A 27,098-nucleotide genomic window follows, 5' to 3' on the forward strand; every position below is an offset into this window, starting at 1 on the left:
AAGGTCAAAAGTACGACCCTTACATATTAGAAAAATTGGCAAATGCTTTCAACACGTGACTTCTGACTGTGTCAGGTTTTCAGTTGGAGTTCGTAGCACTGCCAGTCCAACAGAACAGGCCAAGGGTGTTTGCACAGATGCGTGAAGAATGCAACCTTCTAGAGCAGGGTTGTCCAACTGCAGTCCTCGAAGCCAGAATCCTGACAGGTTTTCAGGATATCCCTCTTTAATATTCCTGAGGAAAAATGTGCATACATTTAGAATGACTGTGTGCACATCTATCTTATGAATATTAATGAAGGGGTATCCTGAAAACCTGGCATGGATCCTCGAGGCCTGGAGTTGGACAACTGTGTTCTAGAGAGAGAGCTGATGCAGCTAGCGTGCAAGGGTGCTATAGAGTACAGAGACAGGGCATCCACAATCTTTATGACCAATATGCTTCTGGTAAACAGGAAGTAGAAAGTGCAACCAGTGATCAACCTGAAAGAACTCAACGGTTGACTGGTCTACAGATACTTCAAAATGGAGGGCATACACCTCCTCCAAGACATTCTCTGGAAAGGGAACTGGCTGATCAAGTTGGATCTGAAGGATGCTTACCTAACGATCCGGTAGCCAGGGATCAACGCAGATACCTCAGTTTTCTATGCAACTCGCAGATATGGCAATTCAGACGTCTTCCGTTCTGACTAGCATCAGTATCCTGGGCCTCATGAAGGTCATGAGAGCGGTGGCAGCAGCAATGCAGTAAAGAGGTATTTACATGATCATGTATTTGGGCGATATCCTCATGCTAACGGGCGACAAGCAGGTGCTTGTCAGCCAGTTGCAGTGAGCGACTCAATTGCTATCCTCTCTGGGCATCGAAGTCAGAGCTGATCCACAAGCAACGCCTAGAGTTTCTGGAATTTGTAGTAGATACGACAAGAGCACTTCTGGAGCTGCCAGGCCCCAAGATGGGGGCAATAAAGAAGGGACTGAGGTCAGCGCTAGCCAAGCCCTCAATATCACTCCGGGCATTAGCAAGAAGTGTCAGTCTTTTAGCGGGCTACGTACAGGCCATCTTTCTGGGTCCCCTACACTACATGGCCCTGCAGAGGCTGAAGATCTGGCATCTACAAGTGGGTCTAGGGTACCATCAATCAGTGGGTTCCCCTGGATCAGGAAGGGAGATTAGATCTTGAGTGGTGGCTTCAGAACATGGAAGCCCGGAATGGACTGACAAGTTCTGAGACATTCCGGAGCTCATTATAGAATCAGACACCAGCAGAGTAAGCAGGGGAGCAAGATGTGGCCGTCTACAGACGGGTGACAGGTGGTCTCAGGAGGAGTTGGCACTCCGTATAAACAGAATGGAATTGCTTGCAGGCTCTTTCGCGCTCAAGGCCTTCAAGAGGGGTAAGGCGGAGTGCAGCATCCTACTCAGGATTGACAAAGTCTCAGCAATCCGGTATATCAACCATCTAGGGGGTACCCCACCGTGACTGCTAGCGGAGTTGACCAAAGATTTTTGCCATTGCTGCCTCAAATGCAAAATCTCGGTGATGGTGGAGCACATCCTGGGCATGCGGAACATAGTAGCAGATTGGAACTTGCATTACTGGCACAACTCCAGCGACTGGATACTTTACAAGGAGATGTTCTCTCAGATAGCAGCCCACTGGGGCCCGCTGGACACCGATCTGTTCACTTCCAGGTTGAACAAACAGTTACCAAAGTTTTTCAGCTGGAGACCGGACCCGGAGGCACAGGGAGCGGACATGTTCCTTTAGATGTGGTCAAGCGGAGTGCACTACACGTTCCCCCCCTTCATGATGCTAGCAAGGGTACTAGCAAAGATCAGGAGGGAGAAAGCAGAAGTAGTTATAGTAGCTCCGAACTGGAAGTCGCAAGTATGGTTTACAGTTCTGATGGAACTTTCTTCAGATTTTCCACAAGCTCTTCCTCCCTGAGCAGATCTCCTGGCGGATCCGTCAGAGAATTGGCACCCCCTAGCAGAGACAGGTCAGCCGCCTCTGCTAGCTGCTAGCGTGCCAGGTATAAGGGGCTGATGGAGTTTGCCAGGAATTTTGGGAGCAGCTGTGGAGCTTATCAAGCAATCCTGGGCCTCTTCCATGATTAAATGTTATGAGGCATCTTGGAGGAGATGGTGCTTATGGTGCAGCCAGCACAATCTTCATCCCTTTTCGGCCCCTTTAGTGCACATGCTCAATTTTCTATGCTCCCTAGCCAGAGAGGGGAAGATGTTCTGAACCTTAGCTTAGGTGTTTATAGGTCAACAATATCAGCAGGTCAGGATCCGTTGGGGGTGCACCGCTGGGGGAACACAGGCAGTTGTGAGGTTGATGCGAGGAGCGAAAATATCCATTCCCCCATACCTAAATATGCACATCTATGGGACCTTGATACGGTTTTGTGGCTGCTTGTGAGCTGGCCGCGTAACAAGGATCTGTCAAGCAACCAGCTTTCAGGGAAGTTGGCAATGCTGTTATGTTTAGTATCCTGTAGGAGAGTGTCGGACGTGAAAGCCCTCGAAGTGGACACAACGTTCTTTGGCCCAAAAGAGTCACCTTTTCCATCGCTAAAAGGACTAAAGGCCACTCAACAGTTATCTCGTACCCCTACTTTCTAGACCAGCCAAAGCTGTGCGTAGCTAAGTGTATCAAGGAGTACGAAGCAAGAACGGGCGAAGTGAGACCAGCAGGGGTGTCACAGTTACTGATTATGCACAGGAAGCCATTTAAAGAGGCAGCAGCGGCAACTATTGCATGTTGGGTGTGGGAGAGCATGTCCCTAGTGGTTATAGATGTTACTCATTTTGGAATCACTCGGTCGTAGGAACAATGGCATCTAAGGCCTTCGGAGCTGGAACTAATCTCCAGGATATCCTGAAAGTGGCTGATTGGTCCAGCGACGGTCACCTTTAAGACGTTTTATTTGAAGCCGATAGCGAGTGCGGCAGAAACAGTAGTGCATAGTTTTGAACAAGCATAATACTCACCTCCGGTCTTGATATAGAAGGAAGATTACCCCTGCTGTAGCACAGGAAGGCTTCATTCTATTAAAGACACAGAGGCGAGCATTATCCCACCCAATGACGCGCAGGGAAGGGAGCGGAGGCCGTTATGTGGATTGTTCATCATGTAATCTAGGCTGCATCATTCTACCCTCCCTTATGAGGTTCCTTTTCTCTGGCAGGAGATGATCAGAAGAGCAACTGAGCGATGCATGCTAAGTTGTCCAGTTGGACTGTATTAGTTGCGACATGGTTATCGGATGTCAGTTGGAAGACATCAAGGAAGAGGAAAGGACCTGCTCAAGGTGTGGCGTATGGGACACAGAGACAGGATAGGACTACCAGAGACACTGGTGTTCATGGAATATAAGGTTTTAAGAGTGTTTTCAGTTTTAAAAAAAAGAAAAAAAAGAAAGATTTTAAATGAACAAATGTGAGGATTTAAATCTGCTGGAAGAGTAGAAATAAAGAAGTTGCGCATAATGCTCGCCTCTGTGTCTTTTGTAGAATTAAGCCTCACTGCGCTACAGCAGTGGTAATCTTCATTGTGTCACAACGTTGGGTGGATTTGACGAACAGCACCAAAGTAATACGTTCTTTGTCATCCCTGTATTGGATACATGTATTGTCTTTAATGGGAAATGTTGGTAGGGAGACACTTAAGATGAACAATGCAGGTCAACAAAACCGTTCAAATTAATGAGGGGACCCTAGTTTCGGGAGAGGCAAAACATTTCATTTAACTGGGAAATCATTAGTTAGGGAGCTGGTGAATGGAAAAGGACAAGCATTTTCGAAGAGTACCCAAAGGAGGGGACAGTAGGGACATCAGAATGGGGTGGCATGGGGCAAAGAGGCCATGCCGCAAGGAATTGTGTTCGGAAGGGGTGCTAAGGATGATACCCAGGAAGTAGAGGGGACATTTGGGGAATAGGTGAAGTGTAGGAGGGGAAGTGAGGTGCGCAGACAGGGGAAGCAGAAGGCGCACAAAATGGCACCTAGCGTGGGATAAGGGGCAGGAGTGGTAGCATCCTGGTTTCGTAACAAGAGGTACCTGGGAGCGCAATGGAAGTGCATGGACAGACGGCAAGGGATGCCTCCTGATGCTGTGGGAGTGCGCAGAGGGGGGCTGTCAGCCTTTTTGGGTTCTTGCATGTCAGGCCATGGGGGCAATGGTGAAATTAGATGTGGGGCGTCACTGCATTAACAGTTGTCAATAGATGCAGGAACACGTGGAGTTGTACATTTCTTGACACTGTTGAATGCTGGCTAAACTAAAAAAATAAGAGGTTTAGTGATCTTTAATGAGGGAAGTGTGGTTTCGGTTCAGAGGAGGCGGATAAAGAAGGTGCACGGGATGGCACCTAGGGTATTGAGGGGGCAAGGTCTATGGTATCTCGGTTGGTAATAAGAGGGTCATTATTAGTATGAGGTGGAAAGTTAGGGGACTAGGGGGGACAGCGCACAGGGCGACCTCCCATGTGGATGAGGGATGCAAAGGTGCTACGTGAGGTAGCGGGGTGTGCACATTTAAGTGCATGGACAGAGGGTGCGTGGATGGCCCCTGGTGCATTGGGAGAGCAGGGTGCGACTGGAGCATTTGCAAGGGTGTGCATTGGGCACACTGGCAAAGGAGGAGGGATGTGGGGTACTGCGTGAGGTGCAGGGTGTGGAAAGTCAATGGTATGGAAAGTGGGTGCACGTAGGCCCCTGGTGGATTTGGGGTGCAGCAGTTTGGTGGTGCACGGCAAGGGAAAGCGCGGGCGGCAATTGTTATGATGGGGGTCGAAGAATGCCATGGGAGTACCCGTGCAGGAGCACATTGAGTTGTACATTCTCCTGAGACTCTGTTGAACGTTCTGGCCCCTAAATCAAACAAACTGGAAAGGCATGGGTTAAAATTGATTACAGTGCATTGGGAAGGGAGAAGAATGGGGGTGCGTTATGGTGAAAGTGATTAATATTTGGGAACGTATAGAGAGAGGGTGGTAACAATAACCTTTGGTGGTCAATACGGGTAGCTCATACTGTCTGGTGGATTGGGCGACTGGGTCAAACCTGTTTGTTCCTGGGTCACCACATTACTTCATTGCTCCTATTTTCTATGATTTGCAATATTTATGGGAAACAGCGATGGGGCACAGGGGGTCGGAATGAAATTGGGTTAGCGACAATGTAGTGCTGGTAGACAGGCTCGCCTGGGGAAAAGGGAGCAAGAGAGCAAGGGGAGGTTTAGGACAAGAGGCTAGGGGCGCAGGTGGGTAGGGGATGGAAAGGGTGATTAGAGTAGGGGTTGCATGCGCAGTTGGTCTATGAGGGTGTTTCCAAGGTGCTGGGTTCCTCCTGTAATGCTGATTCAAAGGTTTTGTGGGAGGGGGGGCAAGCTGGCAAAAGGGGGCGAAAAGAAGACAAAAGGCTGGATGCAGGTAGAGGGTCAGCAGGTGGGGGTTCTGAAAGAAGGGGTTGACATGAGGTTTCGGGACCTCAGTTGGTCCGTGGCATCATAGGGTGCAAGGTTCAGTTTAGCAATTTACGCATTTTGGGGGGGGGGGATGTTTTAGGACATAGGAGTTAGTTTGAGCCAAGGAAGGGGGTGCCATGGGAGGTGGTGTTGTAAAAGGAGGGTATACATGTCTGGGAGGTATACGGTTGATTAGCAGGGTAAAGTGGGTGTGGGCTTTTCACTGGGGGCTGCCCCCGGTTCTGGGTGAGAGAAATTGGGCAAGGAGATGATGGCTAGCTACCAGTTCTCATTTCAGGCGGGAGGAAATTGACAGTAGGGAAATGTTCAGGGGGGATTATAGAGAGGTTTGGTGCGACTGGGGGAAAGTGGGGGCAGTTGTTGGTGGTTACACTACTGGATGGGGGATTTCCAGCAGCGGGGGCTTATGAGAAGGGAGAAGGATCGGAATGGAAGTGCCAGCGTCATGGGGCAGGGAGGGACGTTAGGGGTTTATGGTAAGGAGCAGTAGGTGCAGCAAAGGAGGAGTAGCAGAGTGCTGTAGCGTGAGTGGTTGTGTGGTTCTCATTTTGTCATTTCTTTCTTAAATGCGGCAGATGGGCTGTGTTCTGGAGAAGAGAATGAGCGACCAGTTAGTGGTGGAAGGTGTCTGGTAATGTTGGGGAATATAGGTTTTTGTATGCAGTGCGTGTGTAGCTATAAGTATGTGTATTTAGGTGATTTGGTCTTGTGGGTTTAAGAGGATCGTCAGCTATTACTATTTGGTTATACGGGGTGGTGGTCATGGTGTGCAGGGCTTCATTAAAGGAGGGGGGTGGCCTTCAAGGGTAGGGTGGGGAAAGGACGCCATGAGCGGGGAGAAGGAAGGGACAGTGCGGGAATGCTTGTAGTGGGATCAAGGGCTGTGAGAAGGGGTTGGGGGCAACTGAGAGAGGTGAAGTTATGGGGTGAGCAGGTGAGAAAGAAAGGATTGGCAGTTCAGGGAGTTAAATAAGGGGTACAGGGGCTTTGACACGGGGCTAGGGGTGTCAATGAATTTGGCAAGCAAAGAGACTGCTTACATCTCACTAGCAAAAAGGGGTGGACCATGTTGTGTCTGGGTGTCAGGAGTTTCAGGAGGGGAGTGTTTTAAAAATAAAATAATAATAATAAAATAATGAATAAAGACATGTTGGGGGTGGGGCAGAAAGAAAACCTCTGGGGTGGATTTTTCTGAGTGCCGGGGATACAGTCAGTTAAAAAATGATTGGTTGAAGCTGAAGAATTATTATCATGGTAATGATGGTGGTTAGTACTGTGTGGATGGACAGGCTAGCCTGGGGATACAAGATAGGGGAAGAGGGAGGGAAAAAGGGCGGGTGGTGGCTTGGGGAGAGGAGACGGATAAAGTTGTGAAAGATATTGGGATTTGAAGGGGGAAAGAATATGTGAAGGGAGGGAATGGGAAGGGGGGGAGTGGGTCTCCTTACATGTTTAATGTTTTGGTTAGTCTGTAAGGCTGAGGGACCAGGTTAGCGAAGTTTGTAAGCTGTGGCCTGTTACATTAAAGCAACCTTTTCCATGAATGGTGTGTCTGGGTATTTTGTGCAGTTTAGCCAACGGGAGACCCTGGGGAGCACACAGTATGCCTTGCTCCCGAGGGGAAGTTTGGGTGCTACCCTCCAGCCAGCGAGTCGCGCTGGGGGGCAGTGCACCCCCTATCCTATTTATATGGATGGTGACGATGATTCAGCCAACAGTCTGCTGTTGATGCTGATCGTGTTGCCCGCCCACCCCAGTAATTTTGTCTTGGCGAAAGTTTACGGGTGGGTGCACTGGGCAGGGGAGGAGAGTAATAAGGGAGAGATGGTGGTTTGTGTGACAAGTCAGAACAGCAAGGGCCTAGGGCTAACTTTGTATATCAGTGTCCCGTTGTTACTGATGCGGCAGGTCAGCCTGGCTTCCAGGCTCTGGAGGTGAGAGGTAGTGAGTTGTGGGGACCGAGGATATTGGGGTTTTCGGGGATATTGGAGCAGTAAGCCAGGGACACTGTCGATTAAATGATGGTTGCTTGAACCATAAGGATTAGGGTCAGGTTAGCGAAGTTTGTGAGCTGTGTCCTTTCACATTAAAGCTACCTTCTCCACTAATAGTCTGGGTATTTTGTGCAGTTTAGCTTAAAGCGCCAGCCCGTTTTGAAGTTTGCCAAGCAGCTCTGGGAATAAACTACCTCCCTCGCTCGCCTTTCAAAGAAAACACCACGAGGGGAAATCCCCCCCGAATATCCGAGGGACTCCAGTGGAATGTTTACCTTTAGAACCTGGCAAATCTGAAAAGGCGCCTTTGTTACAGGAAAGTGAACCGGTGCTCTCAAAAAACACACATTTCTCTGTCTTGCAGGTCTAATTCCCTGCCCAAAATGATCACATTCCTGGCAGGAGAAAATGTGGGCACCTTTTTGCATATTTGAAATTCTTCTCCTGTGATGTTCTTCTTTATACATTCAGAGTATGTATTGCAGGCTGTTTTTGCAAAGTAAATTGCAAGGGGCCCTGCCGCTGTATTTATACCGACGGCCTGCTCGGAAGGGCCTGTTGGGCAAATGGGCAATGCCAGACGTGCCAGCCCATGACTTAGATGAGAGCTTTTACAGAATGGTCCCCTTTTTGTGCCAAAGTGGACCAGTTCCAGAAGTAACTACACTCATTTTAAGCAATGTTACTTAGCAAATAGTTTTTCAAATGCATCATTTGCAACCTATTTTTATCCAAAACACCCCTTTGGCCAGCACTCAGTCTGTTTTGGATAGTGATGAATTGTAATGTGTGCTTATTGGGCACTTTTTCATTGGTGCCTGGACGGATTTTATTCCCTAGCCTGACCCTGCCTATGGCTGCTCACAGAATAAACGTTCACTACGTTTGCATTGGCCCTGAGCTCTTGACTTGTCATTTTCAACTCTTCGGCGCTGTCAGACAAAGTGTCACGATTTCGGGGTATAAAACCAGGAAGGATGGGCACAACAGGAAAGCAGTGGCAAGCTGGGTGCAACAGGGCGAATACACTGGTAATAAGCAGGGGTGTTGCTAGGTCTGGAAAAGATCCGGGGCTACGCTAATTTTGGGACAGTCGGGACTGGGGGCTAGCTAGCTTTTTTGGTTGTAACCCCTGAGCTTCTATCCGGGGCTACAGCCAAAAGACCTGGGGCTATAGCCCCCTCACTCCCCCCCTAGCAACGCCTCCGGTAATAAGTAACCCCCAGGAAGTCAGTAGGAGCGCATAAAAACAAGCAGGACCAAATTATTTCTGCATATTTGAAAACCTAAAGGTGTAGTATGGCAGGGTTAAGCTACATTTTGTTTGTATAAATTCGAATCAACTTAAACAGCCAGCTTCAAGTAAGAAGTGTCCCGTTAAGAAGTGTATCTGGTGTCTATCCTCCTGTTTTAGGGTTGTAGCACCTTGATTTGGTTAACATTCATGCACAGGGCTTGGATAGTAAATGTACGTTAGCAGAGCTTTGTTGTAGTCCTCACAGTTCGCTAGTGCCCGTTAAGTAGCCACTCTCTCTTGGGTCCCCTTCAGAGGGTGTGTAAAAAAACTAGGTTTGATCATTGGTGCCAATCTTACATTCTCCCTATAAATCAAGGCTCTAAACAGGAACTGCCAATAACAACGTTGTATCATATAGAGAAGGGGTCTGCAACCTGCAGCTCTCCAGGTGTTTTGGACTACAACTCCCATGATCCCTCATCATTGACTATACTGGCTATGACGGTTGGGGTTTGTGGTCCAAAACATCTGGAAAGCCCAAGGTTACAGACCCCTGCTATAGAGAATCCCTCCCCTGTTCCTCAGCCTCAACCACAGGAGGGAAATGGTGCCCTGTCTTAATCATACCCAGACCGTGAGTGCCTTAATCGTATCTGGGTACTGTAAGAGTATCTAATGGGTCTCCTGAAAAAAGGCATTCAGCTCCTACAACAAATCCAGACTCGAGCAGCCCACCTAGTCCTAAGCCTGGCGCAACACATCTCCTGGGCTTCACAAACACCACGCTGGCTCCAGGCCCAACAATGAATTGATTTCTAAATTCTGTATCTTGCCCATAGAGATTTCTGAGAAAATAGCCAAAGAATATCTGAGCGCTAGGGCCACTCAATACATCCCCTCTAGACTTATTTGCAGAGGCGTTGCTAGGGGGGGGAGAGGGGAGCCTAGGGGGTTATAGCCCCAGGTCTTTTGGTTGTATCCCCGGATAGAATCTCAGGTGCTACAACCAAAAGTCTACCTATCCCTGAGTCCCGACAGTCCCGGCATTAGCGTAGCCCCGGATATTTTCCAGACCTAGCAACACCCCTGCTTGTTTGCTCTTCAGCAGCAAACAGAGTCACCCAACCAATCAACAGGCGCAGCATCTTTGGGATGAGATGATGTCCATCAGATCCCAGAACGATGGGACACAATTCCACAAGTCCACAGGTGCAAACTGGACACATTGAGTTTAGGAAGGCATTGGAAACCCTGCATTTCCATGCGGACAGCCCCTGAGTTTTAGACACATGCTTGAATTGTGTGCTGTATAACTTGAGCTGGTAAGATAGCTCAGCCGGTTGAGCGCTTGCTTCTGCAATCTGTGTGTGAGCTGCAGGTCGCAGGTTCGAATCCCAACGAGGCCAATTCAGATTTTCATCCTTGGATAAATGAGTACCAACTCTGGTTGGGTGATAGTGCATGTAAATGTGTTCTATGTAAAGAGCTTTGGCGAAAGTGCTATATAAATAACCCATCATTATGAGCCTACCTATTAATCTGCAGAGCGCTGCACAAGTTGTTTTGTGGGTAACAAGTTTAATGAGAAAACTGGGTGGTGGTTGCACCTCCCCTTGCTAAGCGTTGGGATTTGAAGACGGTGTGAGCCAGCTGTAGGGCTCAGGGGAGTGGTCATCTGCAGAGATCTTAAAGAGAAATCCATATTGCCCTTGAGGTGATGCCAACATACTCTTTGTTGAATAGGGTGTTCATGTCTTCCCTGAACTGAAGAAGAGTTTGTGCTGTTTGGTTTGGTGGCTGATATCATGTGTCACTCTCGTGTTTTGTTTGTGCTACTCGGCGGCGCTTGCAACACCTATTAGCCAAAACTATTGGATTAGAGTATAGATAGGGAGAGATGGCATATGAGGAAGGATTCCCAGCTTGTAGGTGTTGTTTGGTTATGTGCTCACCTGTTGACTCCCCATGGCCAGGCTAATCTCTATGGCCAGTCCCACCCAGTTCCTGCCCCTCCCCTCCGAAAACACCTCCACATGGCAACTCTTTCAGCTCGCTTTAATCAAGCCAGACCATCAAACCTTGCACTTGAAGTGCCTGCCAGTGTTTTTTTCAAAGCTGGTGCGTTGTGATACAGCTGACCTGATGATGCTTGTGGGTGGATAAGAATCTTGGATGTAAGGGCCCTGTCGGTGATACGGGCCACCTTAAAGGTGATCAGGGCTGGGACAGGAAGCAGACAGGGATACTACATCCTTGAATCGCTTGGCTCCCATGGTTGAGCAGCATGGAAGACACAAGTGTTTCCCTGTCTCCATTGGTTGGGAATTCTATGGGAGATTTCAATACGTATGCCAGCGGGGGATTGGGTAATGACGTGAGATGGCATTCGATGCAGAGAAAACCAGATCAAATGTGTTACCCCTGCTGCTGTGGGTAGGGACTCTGATGCGCAGTGCGATGTCCACTGTGTCCATGAAGTCCATGAGGTTCAATTGGTAGTGTGAGCACCAGGTAAATTGCAGTCACCCAAGATAATATTGCACAAATAGATGACTGATGAGGTGGGTGATCTCCTCTACGGAGGTCCCGTTAGTCGTGCAGGGTGGGTCTGTGGGGTGGAAGATGGGAGTTGTGGCTGGTGATATGGGGAAGTGGCAGATGAGGAGCTCCATGGATTCCAGGTTGATTTGCAATCGATAGCGAATCCCCCGCCTGCCTTTCCCACTTTGTCATTGCACTGACGTTGGATCATGTGGGAACAAGAATACCCAACATGTGAGAGGTGGAGGGAGGGAATCAGGACACTATGATGAAGAATTAAATCAAGGTGGTGTACAGTGTTTAAGTCTGCAAGGTCTGTGGCAAGGCAGGCAGCATGGTGGGCGTTGACGGGCATCTGATTGTGCAAGAGAGAGGGTGGTGGTGATTGGGTGATGATGAGCACGATGCAAAGAAGGTTGCAATGGTTTGTGGTACGTTGTTTACCTCATGGGTGGTTGCGGCATCCATTTAGAACAGGAAGTAAAGTGGCCGGAGACACATGGTGATGTCTTGATCGTGGTGGGCAGGAGATATGACCCTTGGCAATTTCAAAGCCCTAACAAGTTCAAACAGAAGAAGCTCTTAACTTTGCCCATTACTTTAGATGCCCGGGCAAGAGACGCACCAATAGAGGAGGGGTTAAACAAGGGTGGGAGTAGTGAATCTGTGTGATCACTGCAAAGCTATAATGCTGAATCCGAAAATGGCATTTTTTTCTCTAACATTTCCCCTCAATTATATGCGACATGGGACAGAGGACACTGCCAGAAAAAGACATTTAAGGACACGTTTTCTTGTTCAAAAACAATTTACCTCTATGAATCTTAATAGAGGTCAATGATCTTAGGTCACCGTCCGTTAAAAGCTATTTTTAAAGGACACTAATAACAGTCAATCACCAGTCATCAATAAACCAATTTCAACGAATAATCAAGACAGACCACCAATGCTACCATCGTAATAAATATATAATAGGCGCAACAAATTTTATCTCCGGAATCTTATTTGTTGACCTTTCTAATACTGGCAGCCTCAGTATATGGAGATCAGAGTGCAGCCTTTTGCAACCAATAATCACTGTTTTCTGAACTTAACCAACAATGAATACAGAATCGCTCTAAGTTGCTTTTATGCTAACATCAGTTACATTTTATTGCAGTAGGTGAGGTTGGGAGATGGTGGCGGCAGGGACGTAAAGAGGAGGAAAACCCCTATAGAGGAACTTAACGATGAGGAAAATGGCGAACAAACTGCCCAGCTGGCTTTTTCATCCTACAAAAAACAGTGTGGGAAGGGGCAGGGTAAAATGAGGTGGCATTGGAAAAAAATAAAGAGGAGGAAAAAAGGTAGGTTATTGAAGAACAGCCTATAAAAAAAGAGGGTACGAAGTGGACTGGCTGATAGAGAAAGGCAGGAGTACCCTAAAGAGAAAAGAAAAAAGAGGCGGGAAAACAGCGAATTAATAGCCATACAGAAACTCGGGTGTGTAGAACTTAAAGAGGAGGGAAAATGAGCGAAATCGAGAACAAACAGTCTGGAGAGCTATTTATCCAACCGGACAAAGGGTGGGGTGGGATAGTGAAGTAGCAGTTGGAGAAACCTAATCAGGAATTAAAAAGGAGGGAAATAGAGCAATAGAGTCTGCAGAAAAGAGGGAGTGGGTGGCGGGACAGCAGAGGTGGGGGAAGATACTGAAGGGGAGCAGAAAGAAAAGAAATGAGGCAATGGAGAACAAGAAGTCCTACATAAAAGTGGGTCAGAGTGCTTGGGTTAGGCAGAGTGCTTTGAGAGGAGAAAAAGAGGGACATGGCGAGCAAAGAGCCCAGAAGGCTATTCAACCTAGAAAAAATGGCAGGAGGGAGCAACACAGGCAGGTGAAGGTGGGATACATCTAAAGAGGATGAAAAAAGGCAGGACAATGGGGAAAGTGGTGGGAGTGTGCAGATCAGACAGGGGAAGGTGAGAGCAGCCTAAAGAAGAGTAGAACAAAGTAGGAACACGGAGAGCAAACAGCCCGGAAAGCCATTTATTCTAGACAAAAGAGGACGGGATGGGGCAGGCAGAGGGAGGAACAAAAGGAGGATAAAATGGAGAACTGCCCCACAGAAGTGAGGGAGAAAGAGGCGAAAAATGGAGGGAAACAGATAATACCCAGAGGCTTGTTCAACCTTCAGTAAGAAGGAATGGTGGGGCAGGTACACAGGAGCTCAATTCACCCGTGGGGAGGAGGTTACTGCCAGCGTGTACAAGGTCTCAGCAAAATGGCTGTGCGACATAGCCTTGGACGAATATCTGCTACACTTTGTTCTGATTTTTCCACTTTATAAAGTCGAGAGGAGGGTATGGTCGAAACCACGCTGCCTGGATCACAACATTAGATCTTGTAAGGAAGCTGTGGTCTTACTATTGAATTGTGCTGAGCCCCAGTTTCTTTTTGATCTGATTGAGTTCCTAGACAAGGCCTTAAACATAAGATTGCTTAAAATAAAAACCGTGTTTAGGGACTAATGTTAATTATCTTCTGCAAGTGGGCTGCTGTTTTAGAGGTATAAGTTGTAGGAATATTAGTTTACGAGGGTTTTATATTTGTTTTCTTTAGTTGTAAATAAATTGTCAAGTAATCTGGCTGTTACATAACATCATTTAATGTGAAGTGTATTATGTATGTACTGCTAATGGAGTAATCCCAATAAACATTTGTTGCATTTTACATCACAATCAGGCAGTATTCGCTGCAATAAATAACGCCACGGGCCATAATGTGGTGACTGGTAATACTGCATGTTTTTACTTATATTATCAAAATGAGGGCCATCATGGAGTCCATTTGACAACATGTGGGGGAGAAAGATTTGCCAATGAACACAAAGAAGAAGCGTTGCTGCTTTGTCTGCGTTCAGGGGGTTTAGTCATTTACAGTACCTCCATTTGCCAAGAGAAAGGGGTGTGAGAGAAAGTCTGACTTTACTATGATGCCGCGGGCGGCAGCATTTCAGGAATCAACACCATATTGAGCTGTCAATCTGTATATTATTTTTCAGGGCACAAGGTCACCACGAGTCTACGTAGAGACAATGTTGTGCAAAGGGAAAATATCCAGGTGTGCAAGACCAGCAGGAGAGGATCGGATCCTGATGCGCACGTCCAGGATGGACTACAACCGGCATAACAAGCAAACCCGCTCAGCAGGAAGCCACGTCTCCTGCCCTGTCCCATACACTGAGGGGGCCCAGCAAGCACGCCAAGTACCTTAATGCTGAAGAAGGAACATCTTATGAGGCGGGTTGGACGAATGCCAAGGGAAGAGTTCAGGTCCAGAGAAAGTTCCTAAAAGTGTGAGAGGCGGCAATTCATCAAAAAGCAACCGAGAGTGAGTGCTGCTATGGCGTTGGGAGCCATTAATTACACCAATGACAGAGAGCTGATTGTTCTCCTTGTGTAAGGCTTTTAAACCTTATTCATTCATTCACTTTTTCAGCCATTTGCATGGCAGAGAGGAGGGGCGGAACGCAACTTGCATTTCGACCGCCTCCCTTGCTCCCTGCCATATGAATGCCCCAGCATGCTGGGGGTCCCTATGGTGCTCGCCGGATTTGTGCTCCATTGGACACGCTGCCTGTCATGATAGCATGTCAGGCAGCGTGTACAATTAAACACTTCTTACCATGCTTGTATGGCAGCCAGGGTTTACAATTACCATTAAATGCTGCCTTCCATGCATGGTAGACAGTGTTTAATTGTAATTGTAAACGCTGCCTGCCATGTGAGCATGGTAGGCAGCGTTTACTCATTTGCACAGTGGAGTCCAAATGTGCAGGGCAAAAGGTGGCGTATAAGCACGTATGCTGCCTCTGTCCCTACACATTTGCAGTCCGACTTGCAAATGACAAAAATCTGGTGTGACGAGTCTCCTACATGATTGTCTACATGTGACAGCTCCTCACCGCCAAACTTACGAAATAGAGCAAAATGAGGCCCAGACAGGTTCCAGCACCGAAGGCTGAATGTAAGAAGTGTGGTGTGTTAGGAAGACTATTGTAGGACTCCTAGTTGTCTCTATTGCGATGGTTTCAGATGTAGTTAGTTAAATTGTAACACCTTATAGGTGAAAAAACAAATTGGCACCAAACACATCTGTGATGGCTTCGGCATAAAATACCAGCATTTGCCCCTCTAATGGCACACTTGCAATGACTTTGCGCCAAAATGTCAGAACTTGCTCCTTTAAAGAAACACCTGCAGTAGCTTTGCCCTGGAATGGCATCATATGCCGCTTTAAGGACTCACCTATGATGACTTTGCCCCAGCATGCCAGCATTTGTCGATGTATGAATACGCAATTTATTAGTGTAAGGATATACATAGTGGAAAGACCTCCGTTTATCACGGTGTACAGAATGTAGTTGTACTATGTCTATTCTTGCACACTATGTCTTCAGCATTCAGAGGAATGTACTAGGTCCATGGGCTTTAAGTACTCTTTGGCAAATTGCGGAGCTTTCTGAAATGTTGATTTGATAAAGAGTACTAAAATACGCTATAATGCTATACCTACTAAATACATGTGAGTGCTGTGAAGATTTGCACAGTATTACATTAAGCATAGACATGGTAAAGAGACTTCTCTTCACCGCAATTAATGTCTCTAAATGTAATAGTGTGCAAACACTTACTTTAACCTTTACCTTCTATACCACTTATTTACCTCTAGATGCATGTCCAGGGCACACAGCAGTCCCTACACCTGTCTCTCCAGCCGGGACACCGCCAAACCTTCTGTCCATAGGCTTCAATGGGAGCTACGATTTTCCCATTTAATCCAGTGGTTAGGAGGTTTGCCACATCCACAGAAAGAAACGAATGCAGAGCACAATATAAGGCTCAACAGCTTGGCTGTTGTCGCCTAACAAAATATTTGAGGCCGGGTCTATAAGGATATTTTGGTGATGTTGGGGAACAAAATTTGGAGTTTTAAACCAAGTGTGGAGTGGATTGTCAACAGTATTTGCCACTGGTTTCTCCTTCTATAATGGCACAGCTGGCAGAAGAAACAATGGTTTTGAGAGTTGCCATGAGCCATGCCATTGCTTATGATTGACTTAAACCTTCCATCCATCACTCTTCAGTTCTGAAGATGTTAGGGAGCAGACGTTGGAATCAAAATAAGTGTGCAGTGAATTGGCTGTAGGGAAATGGGATGCGGTGCGAGCTGATAGATTAGTATCGCTGTTGGGGATGAGGACCAGAATGTCTCTTGCGCACCACAGCCATGTGGGTGGTACTGTGAGTTAGTTAGAGAAGGATCTTGGTGCATGGACCGGGTTACAGAGCGGGTTGTTCGTTCTTTATGAAAGTTATTCGCCTTCAAAAAGCGGTAGAAGTATAACGTTGCAGTAGGTGCTTCTGTTGTCTGTGGAATTCCCTAGCAAGGTATGGGGAAAATTGCTTCGGACATTATGGAAGCATTGGATGGTTTAAGGAAGGTGTGGAGATTTGCATGGGTGCATTGTTGCTCCAAATGATGGAAAGGAGATTTTTGGGAAGTGTGTTGCAGAACCATGCAGGATTTCCGTGAGCCGGTGTTTGAGGGGTGGGGGCGGGAGAGGGAGAGAGAGAGAAAGAGAGAGAGAGAGAGAGAGAGAGAGAGAGAAGTGCTGTGGTTGATGCTGTGGTTGATAACCTGCAGAGATGGGACCCTTTCTGCCAGATATGGGGAGAGACCGAATGGCAATGTGGAGATCAAAAGTCAATGGCCTAGTGGAAAGGACGAATAGTGGAGGGTAGCATTTACGACACGGCAAACGCTACCAGCACGAGAAATATACCATCTCTACTAGGCCATCTTGACCACAAACATCACATACCTCCAAAAACATGTCGAAGCAAAGCAGTGTAGCTTCCTATGCACTAATAAACCCTGTAGAAGAGTTTTTCAACAAAGCATGCGTTGGCTAAATATCTCTCTGTGGACTCAACTGGGTAAAAAATCAATCAAATAATAGACATGACATCTGGATTCTCTGTCTGTCTCTTCTCATGCTTTATATCTTCAAAGATGGCACCTGCAGCCCAGCTATCAAGAAGGGGTCCACATTCTCTATCAGAGGGGCTTGAATCTAAAAACTGCCTCTTTCATTAGTCTTACACAAAAAACAAGGAACTTGCAGGGCTGCAAGCGCAGAGGACAAGAGCTGCAACATGGCGCGCAAAAAGGCATACAAGGGGCATTGGAAAACAGCTCAGAGTGGTTGCCTGCTATGAAAGGTGCAGTTAGCAAAGAAAGAAAGACTGCCCATGTTTTAAGGGCATAAACCTTTCCAGAATTGATGCCTGGATAGACCGCAGGGGAACAATTGACATGTCATGGGTGGGGTTGGACGGGGAAAGCAGTTTTGGATATCAACGTACAGCCTCATTTTAAATGGGGAAACGTGGGAAAAGTACATGTCAACGCGAGGCGTGATTCTTGTATGTCTCCAGTTCCTGATCTGCCTCATTTTGTTGCAGTGACAAGGAGAGGAGACAAGATCTCCGCCGTGCTGGCCTCCGCCATCTTGTCAGTGTGTTTCGTTTGACGCCAGTATGTGATTTTCATTCGGGCGCAAAAATGGATGGACCTCTGTTTTACACCAGCTGAAGACCAGGTGGATTCCATAGGAATCTATTAATAAATGTTGCCTGCAAAGTGAAATTTTCAGGCAGTATTTATTTCTTCACGTGTCTCATAGGGAAATTACGGAGTAAACCGAATACGGTCATTTTGACTCTTTCTCTTACCCCTCTGCCTCGTGGATGATGAAGGTTGCATGCAGGGAACACAACAACACTTAAGTGCAAATGTTGGCAGTCGCCTGCATGCAGTTTACATTTATTAGAAAATAACCCTCCTAAGAGACTAAACGAGTGAGAGTGAAACAAGCAGTGCAACTATGCCAGAATAGGTATGGTTCAGTTACCATTGAAGTTGAAAGATTGGGTATAAGTCATGAATCCCAGATACACCGCCAAAAGATTCACAGTATTCAATAAACCATCCAAAAGTAATGGACCTGGGTGAGATTTGAGTGGGATAGATGAAAATGTGGTTGCGTAATCAATATATTGGTGGCTGAGAAGGTTGTATAAGTTGCAAATGAAAATGATTTGATGGGGAATGACAATAATTTGTAGAGGGATGTGGGGATGCAGGATTCTGGAAATGTTGCAAGTGTGAAAGGAGACGGTGTGGCATATCCAGCCCAGAGTCCATCGGTTGGTGTGTCTGAGTGTGGCGAGGCACACACGTGTCCATACAAAACTGCAATTATCTGTAGATAAGTGCACACCCTCCAATTATTAATCGTGCAATTCATGTGTAAAACCACCACATAATCCCTTCCAAAGAACAACCCTATTTAAAGGGTGTATATTCTAGACAAAAGGCAGTAAACGTTAGAATTCATTTATTTTATTCATTGATCAAATATAATCGTAGAAAAACCTTTACAAAAAGTCACATCAAACACATTAATATCACATCTATTAAAAACCAATTATCCAAAAACACATATTATCACACCAACAGAAAGCTCACATCTCGCACATCATTTCTCACATACTCTTTCATCCCCATTCATACAAAACACCACTCGTACTTGTGCAAAGGTCGCAATCTTAGTAATTCTGTTCTGTAATCAGAACACCCCATCTATTTGGGTTTGTGCCTTGTTCACTCAAAGTGCCTAATTGACAATATTTTAAGAACCAAAGACAGGGTAAATGTTCCAAGGTGGTTGCTCTTGAACATATATCAATTAACACATTTTTTTCTGTATAAAACCAAGTTAGAGCCAACTCTGGGAGGACTAGGCTCTATGGTGATGTCGACTCGAGTTTCGGGCAACCAGATCGGCCTATACATGTTCCGCCTAGTGCACCTCATCAGGACATATACATTACAAAAAACAAACAGTTCCTTATATAAAAAATTCAAGTTGGTGTGAATTAGATGTTGTGCCAATATTCAATGAGTAATTTCTTCAACTTTACAGGGTGCCAAGTTTCTGTAAGCCAAGAGTGTTTCCAGAAGAGCCACCTAGTTGTATTGTGTTAACTACAAATGTAGTGTCTTCGGGCGGCACTGTCAAGGCCACGCCAGGAGGACAATTCCTTCTTGGTTAGGGTGCTGTTATATCTTGCAGTTGTATCCCTTTTCAACAATGTGTTGTTTTCTCCAAAACAAACTTGATATGAGCCAAATAGCTCAGAAGGGTAAGGCCATCGACGTGAGGTCGCTGCGTGCTCCACCAGATGGGCACTTGATGCAATTTGTATCTCGCACTAATAGTGTTTTCTAACACTCATGTAGTTGCTTACAAGTCGTCCCGCTGTGTGTGTGACAGCTATACCTTCACTCATGAAGTCTGGAGTGAATCTTGGCTATGCCATGCCTGGATGGCGGAGATTCTTAGCTGTCTGTGTAATTATGATGTGACATGTTACAGTGAAGTAATGGTTTAATTCCAAGGCATAAACTAAGCAGTGCAGCATAGCAATTTGCTATGCAATTTCTTAGCTTTGCTAATTAAATTGGCACTTGTGAAGCACATCTAGCTATTTAAATTACCTTATTCAATGAAAGCACAGCTCACCCAGCATTCCTCTATTGCCCTTGGGGTTCCCTCCACCCGCCTGTATCTGTTCACTGCAAATGCAAAGAGGCTAATGGGCGATAGTGGAGATGATTTCTGTTGCACTATTAAAATTTGCTAAGACCTGTGTGGGAGTTCTAAGCAAGAAGCACTTTTAAAAAAAATAATAATTGCAAAACAGAATTAATCTGGATTATACTTTTACCAAGCTAACTATATACTGTCTGGCAAGACCAGTATGTGTGATTTCTCAGCCTTGCAATTCCCTTCCTAAAAATCTAAGTTGTTAATGTGCAATTGCAGTATTTCGACACTGCATTGTCTACATGTTTTCCAGTAAAGTTTAAGTAATTGTATCTAAACTTCATAGTGTCAACTATATTTCATTTTGTTGGGAAAAGTGCATCATATTGACAAGTGAACACTTTTGAAAATGTACATGATCACATGGCCAAATATTTTTGATGGCAAACCTAGTTCTATGACCTTCAGGTTGCATAATCTGTGCAACCGGCGCTCAACCCATGAGTTGATCTCAAATTCCTTGTCATCCTATCGTTTCATGCTGTTGCTTTATAGCAGCTCCCCTGAAAGGGAGATGGCCGCAAAACTACACTATTCCATCTAGTTTGTCCAGTTCTCTGCCTGCTACACCATCCACTCTGCTTAGTCGCTTACTTTATTTCCTCTTACATAATGTATACACAAAGCTAACTAGAAGTTTATGCAAATTAGTGATCAGTTGTTGCACCCAGTATGTGCAGCTTCAGATCTACTGCTCTAGGTGCTAATAGCGATAAGCACTGCTTTCATCTATGCGTAGGGCTCGAATGCTGTGCTTGCGCTTACCTGACTCGGGCTTGAGGATCGTTGGCAGTCCTGTCCTCCCCCTGAAAGTATTAACGCTATATTGTTAACAGTTGATATCAATGACAGGCAAGGGCCATCTTGTCCATCTGAAGTTAACAATTGACCTCCCTGCCGCAAAACCATACGTCTCAGGCTAGGACTTGGCTTTAACATTGTGAACGTTTTGGTTTTATGAATCGTCTGAACTTGTCGTTACACAGCCAATGGTGGGTCAAGCGTACAATTTGAAGGACACTGCCCTGTGCAGCACTGACTGCACCCAGCCGCACAGAGCCTTTTTTTATCATTTCTATGTTTTTTTTGTCCATTTATGTAGCTAACCTTTACATTTTACAGACACTCATTGCATTAATGTATTAATTCAGGGGTACATAGAAATGCTGTATTGTTTCTAATGTTATGTATGGAGTACAAAATTGCTAATCAAATAAGTTCGTTTGCTAATAAACACAATTTTAATTAGTAAATTCTGCTAATCAATGTTCAAAAACTAATTTATGCCTTGAATTCATGTCAACTACTCCTACGTGTAATTTCACTATAGATAGTTGTTTAGCACTTTAGGGTGAAATGTAGCAAGGGAATGCTTGGGAAATGAAATGGACTGTGCGTGGGCGCTTTGGGTGGTTGTGTAAGTGAGTGACGGGTCTCCTACTGTACCTGCTCAGATGTTGTTGGGTGTCTGAAATAAACTACTTAAGTCTGTCCGAATCCACGTAGTAATACTATCCATGCGGAAATGTGTGTTCTTCATGCCTTTGTAAGGTGTCCTATCATGAAGATGGCAGAATTACAGTGGTACTTCCCTCTCAGTCCAAAATGTCAGGCTGTCCACCAGACCTCTGTTTGCTTTGGTCAATTACTTGACTGGGCGGGGCCCTGAAGTGGGCCTCCCTTTATTCTAACAAAGTCATTTACTTCGAGTACATTTTCTTTGTTGCAATTACTTCTAATCACTTTGTGGGGAAGTAATTGTGTATGTAAGGGTTAATCGGTATACGGGAGAGTGGGGTAGGGGTGGTAGTGAAGAGGGAACCCCCTATACAAAAATAGAAAATACATTCGAAGTAATTGCAACAAAGTATATTCCCACAAAGTAATTTAATTTGTTGTAATAACGTAGAGCCCTGGAATGCTGCAAGATGTTTAGATGCACTCATCTTCCTTATCCGCTCAAGTAAAAACAGTTCCCAAAAAACAACGAATACTGGAAATGCAGAAGTAAACATAACTTTTGCCAAAGTAAAGAATGAAGAAAATCGAAAACTGACCTTAATATTGAATTTAAAAAAACAACTTCTGACCAGGGGTAGAACGGTTAAGAGTAGGTGAGGATGTAGGAGGAGGGATGGCAACGTGCTTTGGAGTGCCGGGGTGTTATTTATAAGTGCAATCAATAAAGGAATCCTCTTAAGCCTGGAAGATACTGTGGAAGTCCCCCCTACCACTGAATCAATAACAAACCATTACATTATTATTACAACTGAAAACATTTGTTAGGACAGAAATCATTTTTTTAGAAAAATCGAATAAAATAATACATGCAGTTATTTTTTAGTTTCATCATTTTAAATGTTTTTGTTTATACGGTTTACATAATTTATATGTAAAATGTGTTATTTTTACATTAAAATTTTCATTCTGGGTTATTATTCCCAGGATGTTATTACACAGAACCTTTATAAACCCCCCTCCACTAAACTGTATATACCTTTGTCGCTGATTGGGCACTCCTTTCTGAACAAAAGAGTATGCAACAGAAACAGCAGAAACATGTTGGAAAGGCCATGCTGATACTGGGCCTCATTACGACCCTGGCAGAACGGGTTAACGGGCTACACAAAAGGAGGCGGACCCGATAAATCAGTTCCGCCACATTATGAGGTCCCCTCGCGGGACCCGATAAGGACGGCTGGTAAAACCAGGCGTCCTTACCGGGTCCCGCAAGGGGAACAGGGAGCAAACAACTGGCCACTCGTAATCGGCCCGTTGTTTGCTCCCTCTCCCATTCCCATTCAGCCCTATGGGGGCTGAAATGGGAATGGGGAAGGTCTGGGCCCGTGTTCCTGGAGGGAGGAATTACCGGGCCCTCCAAACTCGGAATGGCCCGGTAATTCCCCATTCTGGGAACCCGGACCCAGATGTGATTTCGGCACCAGCCATGCCGCCAATAGCGGCATGGCTACCGCTGAGGTCGTAATGAGGCCCACTGTGTTAGGTGATACTTATCGCCAGCTTGCCGGGGACGAAGTGATTGACCTCCGTTGACTACTGCCGCCACCGCTCTTCCCATAACTCACCTCCCAATGTGGCAGTGAAACCCTCCACCTTGCAGGCCAAGGGCCCCAGAGCGAAGTACATCTGTGCATTACTGTAGAAGGCCACGGTGGAGCCAACAGAGACGACCAGCAGGTTGGCTATGGCCAGGTTGACCAGAATGTAGTTGAGGTGGGAGCGTAATTTCTTGTACTTAATAGTGCAGATGACGGTGAGAATGTTGATCGGGAAGCCGAAGACCACCATCAGGAACATGAAGGCCGCCATGCTCATGAAGACCGCTGGGCTCCCCAGGTGGGTCTGGGGTACCAGGAATGGGCTCAGGGCCGAGATGTTGGTCGTTTCCATGGGCACGGGGATGTAGAAGTCATCCGACAGTTCCGCCATCATTTCTTGTTTGCCTTTGTACATGGTGAAGGTGGCGCTCCGGTCTGAATCTAAAGCAAGGAAATTCAAACGGGCACAAGGGCCAAAAGTATATGGAAATGGGAACGTAACAATATCTTCAGTTTTTATCCTTGTACAGAAAGATAAGAGATGACTAAGGGTAAGCCTTGGTACCAGCAGCGTGAGGGACAGAGTGCCTCCCCTATCAGTACAGGCTGAGGAGGCCAGGTGGGCTGCATATATACACCATGGCTTCCATGGGAGGGTGGGGTGGCGGGCCCGGCTGCAGCCAAGTTATTCTTTTTTCTCTTTTGTGTTAATCGCATTTGGGAACAGAAAGTCCAGCTAAGAGGGCCTTATCCACGAAGGACATGACGGAAGCAGCGGAAGTGCTTGTGGAAAGGTGACATGGGATAATCCTAACGCCAATCTCCTTTGCTGCCGCCTAATTACAAAGGGTGAGGTCTAATCTGGGGGGTTTAGCGACTTTGCAAACGTGCTGAGTGCGGATTCCCAAAACGCTGGCACGCATAATCTTTGCATATGCAAGAAAAGCAATGAGGACTCCCCATGATATGCAGCCAGGCCATTTTTTGTGAATTACATAATTATTTAGTATTCATATTGTGCTACAAATCCTCAGGCATCTGAGCGCTGATTATTATTACCCACGGTGTATGGTGCTCATTTATCGACCTCAGAAGGATGAAAGGCTGAGTTTGGTCCTGCCGGATTCGAACCTGTGTCAGCAGGCTCTGCACAGATGTCAAAGCGAGTGCTCTGCTCGCTGTGCAATCAGACATGCTGTCCTAGCGATCCCACACACAAAGGCACAAATGATGGCACATGTAAAAGGATGATTTCATGTGCAAGGCCCGAAGCTGTCCTACATCAATAGTGCCACAAAAAATGTTGAAACAATTTGCAGTGGGCATCCTATTGGAATCCTCCCCCTCCCAGAGACATGGGCCTCATTACAAGTTTGCTGGTCTGGAAACAAGGGTGACGGTAAGCTCACCATCACCCTTGTTTCCCGACCGGCAAACTACGTGTCTGCCTGCCACGGCCGCTGCGCCGACAGGTCAGACACTACCAGGCGCAGCAGCCATGATAGGTAAACCGTTCACTGAATCACCGGCACCCTTAACAGCGGTGCCAGTGCTTCCGAGTCCCCACTCCCATGAGGACTTACATTTTACCAGCGCCTGATTTACCTGGCCGCCAGACTTGTAATCTCCCGGTGGCACCGGGAAGTCAGTTGCCAGTAAAATTTTTACGAGTCGGGCGGCAACCACCAGCGGGGTTACCGCCAGACTAGTTATATGGAATACATATGGGGAAAACAGTGCCCTTTTCCAGAACTGGAGAGGTGGATCTAATGTATTTCAATTAAAAACGCAAAGGTTTGTGGGCTGTACATAAACAGAAAACATCACCAACTCCACTCGGTAATCAAGCAAGCATCAAGTGAAGAGTTGTATACTTTTTGCGACATATTCATACATCCACATTATACTGTAGATAGCTTCTCAGGGATTCTGGGTCATTACGGGTTTACTGGTATTATGGCGCCAACTCAAGTGCAGATTACAAGTGCCAGTGTTCACAGTAAATCCCCATTCAATCGATGACTCCATGGGGAGATTTTGCTACAATAACCATGCTGGTAGTACAGGCATTTTTTTGCCGTAAGGGGACAGATTTACCTCCAGCTTTTAGCTGGAGGTAAATCCTCCACCCCTACCTGTGAACTTGTAGTTGGCCGATCCGGTAAAAGTGCTGGTAAACGTTATTACCAGCACTTTTACGGTGCACCGGCCAACTCATCATGAGCCCCATATATGGCGGACACCAAATTAAATAGGGCAGGCGGCCGCACGCTCGCCGAGGCTGCATCCTCAGGTAGCCCTGCATCCTAGGCACTAGGTAGAGCGGACAACTGCCCTACTACTCTGCCTGAACAGCGAACCCGGAAGTCCAGCTGGATCTCTCATAGAATCCAAAGCTACAAAGGGATCTTATTGTGAATTCAGCACACTTTCAAGGACTGAGACTGGATGCGCAAACGACACACATGACACGTAACAATGTTTCGTCCAAGACAGCAGAGGGATCCACTACACATATGGGGGTAATTCATAGAAATCAGCGCACAAGTGGCGCACGCGGCTGGCACACAGTGTGCGCGTGCGGCAGTCTGCACCACCCGTGTGCGCCAAAATCCATTTTCTCGCACAGCGTATTCATGGATTCTAACATCCATAATGATCTGTGGCGCAGAGTGTCGCAGCAGCGCCAGTTACGCCCCCAACCCCGCCCCGTGCGCCATGAAAAGCACACAAATCCCGTACATGGCGCACAGGCCAGTGGACCAGCATACAGCCCCCCAACCACGTAAACGTCTGTAAAATCCCCACGCACCCCTCCAAATACACGAACCCCGCACGCAGCAGGGTGCGTGTGGAGAATCACACGCGATAGGCCTTGTTCGAGCGGGGTACGTGTATTTCAGGGGTGCGTGTGGAGAATCACACGCGACAAGCCTTGTGCGAGCGGGGTACGTGTATTTCAAGGGTGCGCATAGAGAATCACACACGACAGGCCCTGTGCGAGCGAATTACGTGTATTTCGGGGGTGCGCGTGGAGAATCACACGTGACAGGCTTTGTGCGAGCGGGGTACGTGTATTTCGGGGGTGCGCATGGAGAATCACACGCGACAGGCCTTGTGCGAGCGGGGTACATGTATTTCAGGGGTGCACGTGGAGAATCACACGCGACAGGCCCTGCGCGAGCAGGGTATGTGTATTTCGGGGGTGCGCGTGGAGAATCACACGCGACAGGCCCTGTGCGAGCGGGGTACGTGTGCGAGCAGGGTACGTGTGCAAGTGGGGTACGTGTATTCTGAGGGGTGCGCAGGGAGTTCCAAATGTGATTTTGCAGTGTGTGTCCTCCCAGGTGTGCCCTGTACCCTCTCCCCAGCCCCTGCAGCCTGCCCACACCACAGGGGACTACCCTGCACCCCTGGTCATGTCCCATAGGCAGCCCATCCACCCTGGCCATGCCCCCCAGCCAGCCCACATGTCACCATGCACCAGTGAGCACCGAGTCATGTCCCCCTGCACCCTCACCCACCCCGCATTGACGGGCAACTGCCAGCAGGCCCCGACACATGTCCCCCTGCGCCCCCACCCACCCTCCATTGATGGACACCTGCCAGCAGGCCCCGACACATGTCCCCCTGCACCCCCACTCACCCTGCATTGACGGGCACCTGCCAGCAGGCCCCGACTCATGTCCCGCTGCACCCGCACCCACCCTGCATTGACGGGCACCTGCTAGCAGGCCCCGACACATGTCCCCACCCAGAATGTCATAAAGATGCACATTCATGGGCCTCATGTCCACCAAATTCCCACTGCATGCCACCCCAGTCCTGAGACACAATCAAGTTTCCCATCCACCCCACACTGAAAGGCCTATTTCTTGTCACAAACCAAAAGTCAACTATGCACATCAACACATGCCCGTCACACACACTGTGTGCCAGTGATTGTGCAAACCCACATTGTGACATGCAGTAAACCAATGAGCGAATACCACACATCGAAGTAAGAAATCAAAATATATTGTGCACAAAATAAAGCAAATGGAATCAAAGCA

General features: G+C 47.0%; 1 protein-coding gene and 1 long non-coding RNA gene across 2 annotated transcripts in view; one reads left to right on the top strand and one right to left on the bottom strand.

The window, feature by feature from the left end:
• The window catches only part of LOC138567335 (uncharacterized), a 30,975-nt gene extending 9,491 nt beyond the window's left edge, over nt 1-21,484 (top strand). The window contains exon 2 of the long non-coding RNA XR_011302175.1: nt 14,315-21,484. This is a non-coding gene — a long non-coding RNA (uncharacterized lncRNA). The remainder of the gene's footprint in view (nt 1-14,314) is intronic.
• The window catches only part of LOC138567333 (blue-sensitive opsin-like), a 198,066-nt gene extending 174,403 nt beyond the window's left edge, over nt 1-23,663 (bottom strand). The window contains exon 1 of the mRNA XM_069645431.1: nt 23,074-23,663. Coding sequence (XP_069501532.1) covers nt 23,074-23,461 — 388 coding nt within the window. The 5' untranslated portion in view covers nt 23,462-23,663. The remainder of the gene's footprint in view (nt 1-23,073) is intronic.
• Between the last annotated feature and the right edge of the window lie 3,435 nt (nt 23,664-27,098).

Source organism: Ambystoma mexicanum, chromosome 2p (genome assembly GCF_040938575.1).
Source record: "Ambystoma mexicanum isolate Mex_15411 chromosome 2p, UKY_AmexF1_1, whole genome shotgun sequence".
NCBI lineage: Eukaryota > Metazoa > Chordata > Amphibia > Caudata > Ambystomatidae > Ambystoma > Ambystoma mexicanum.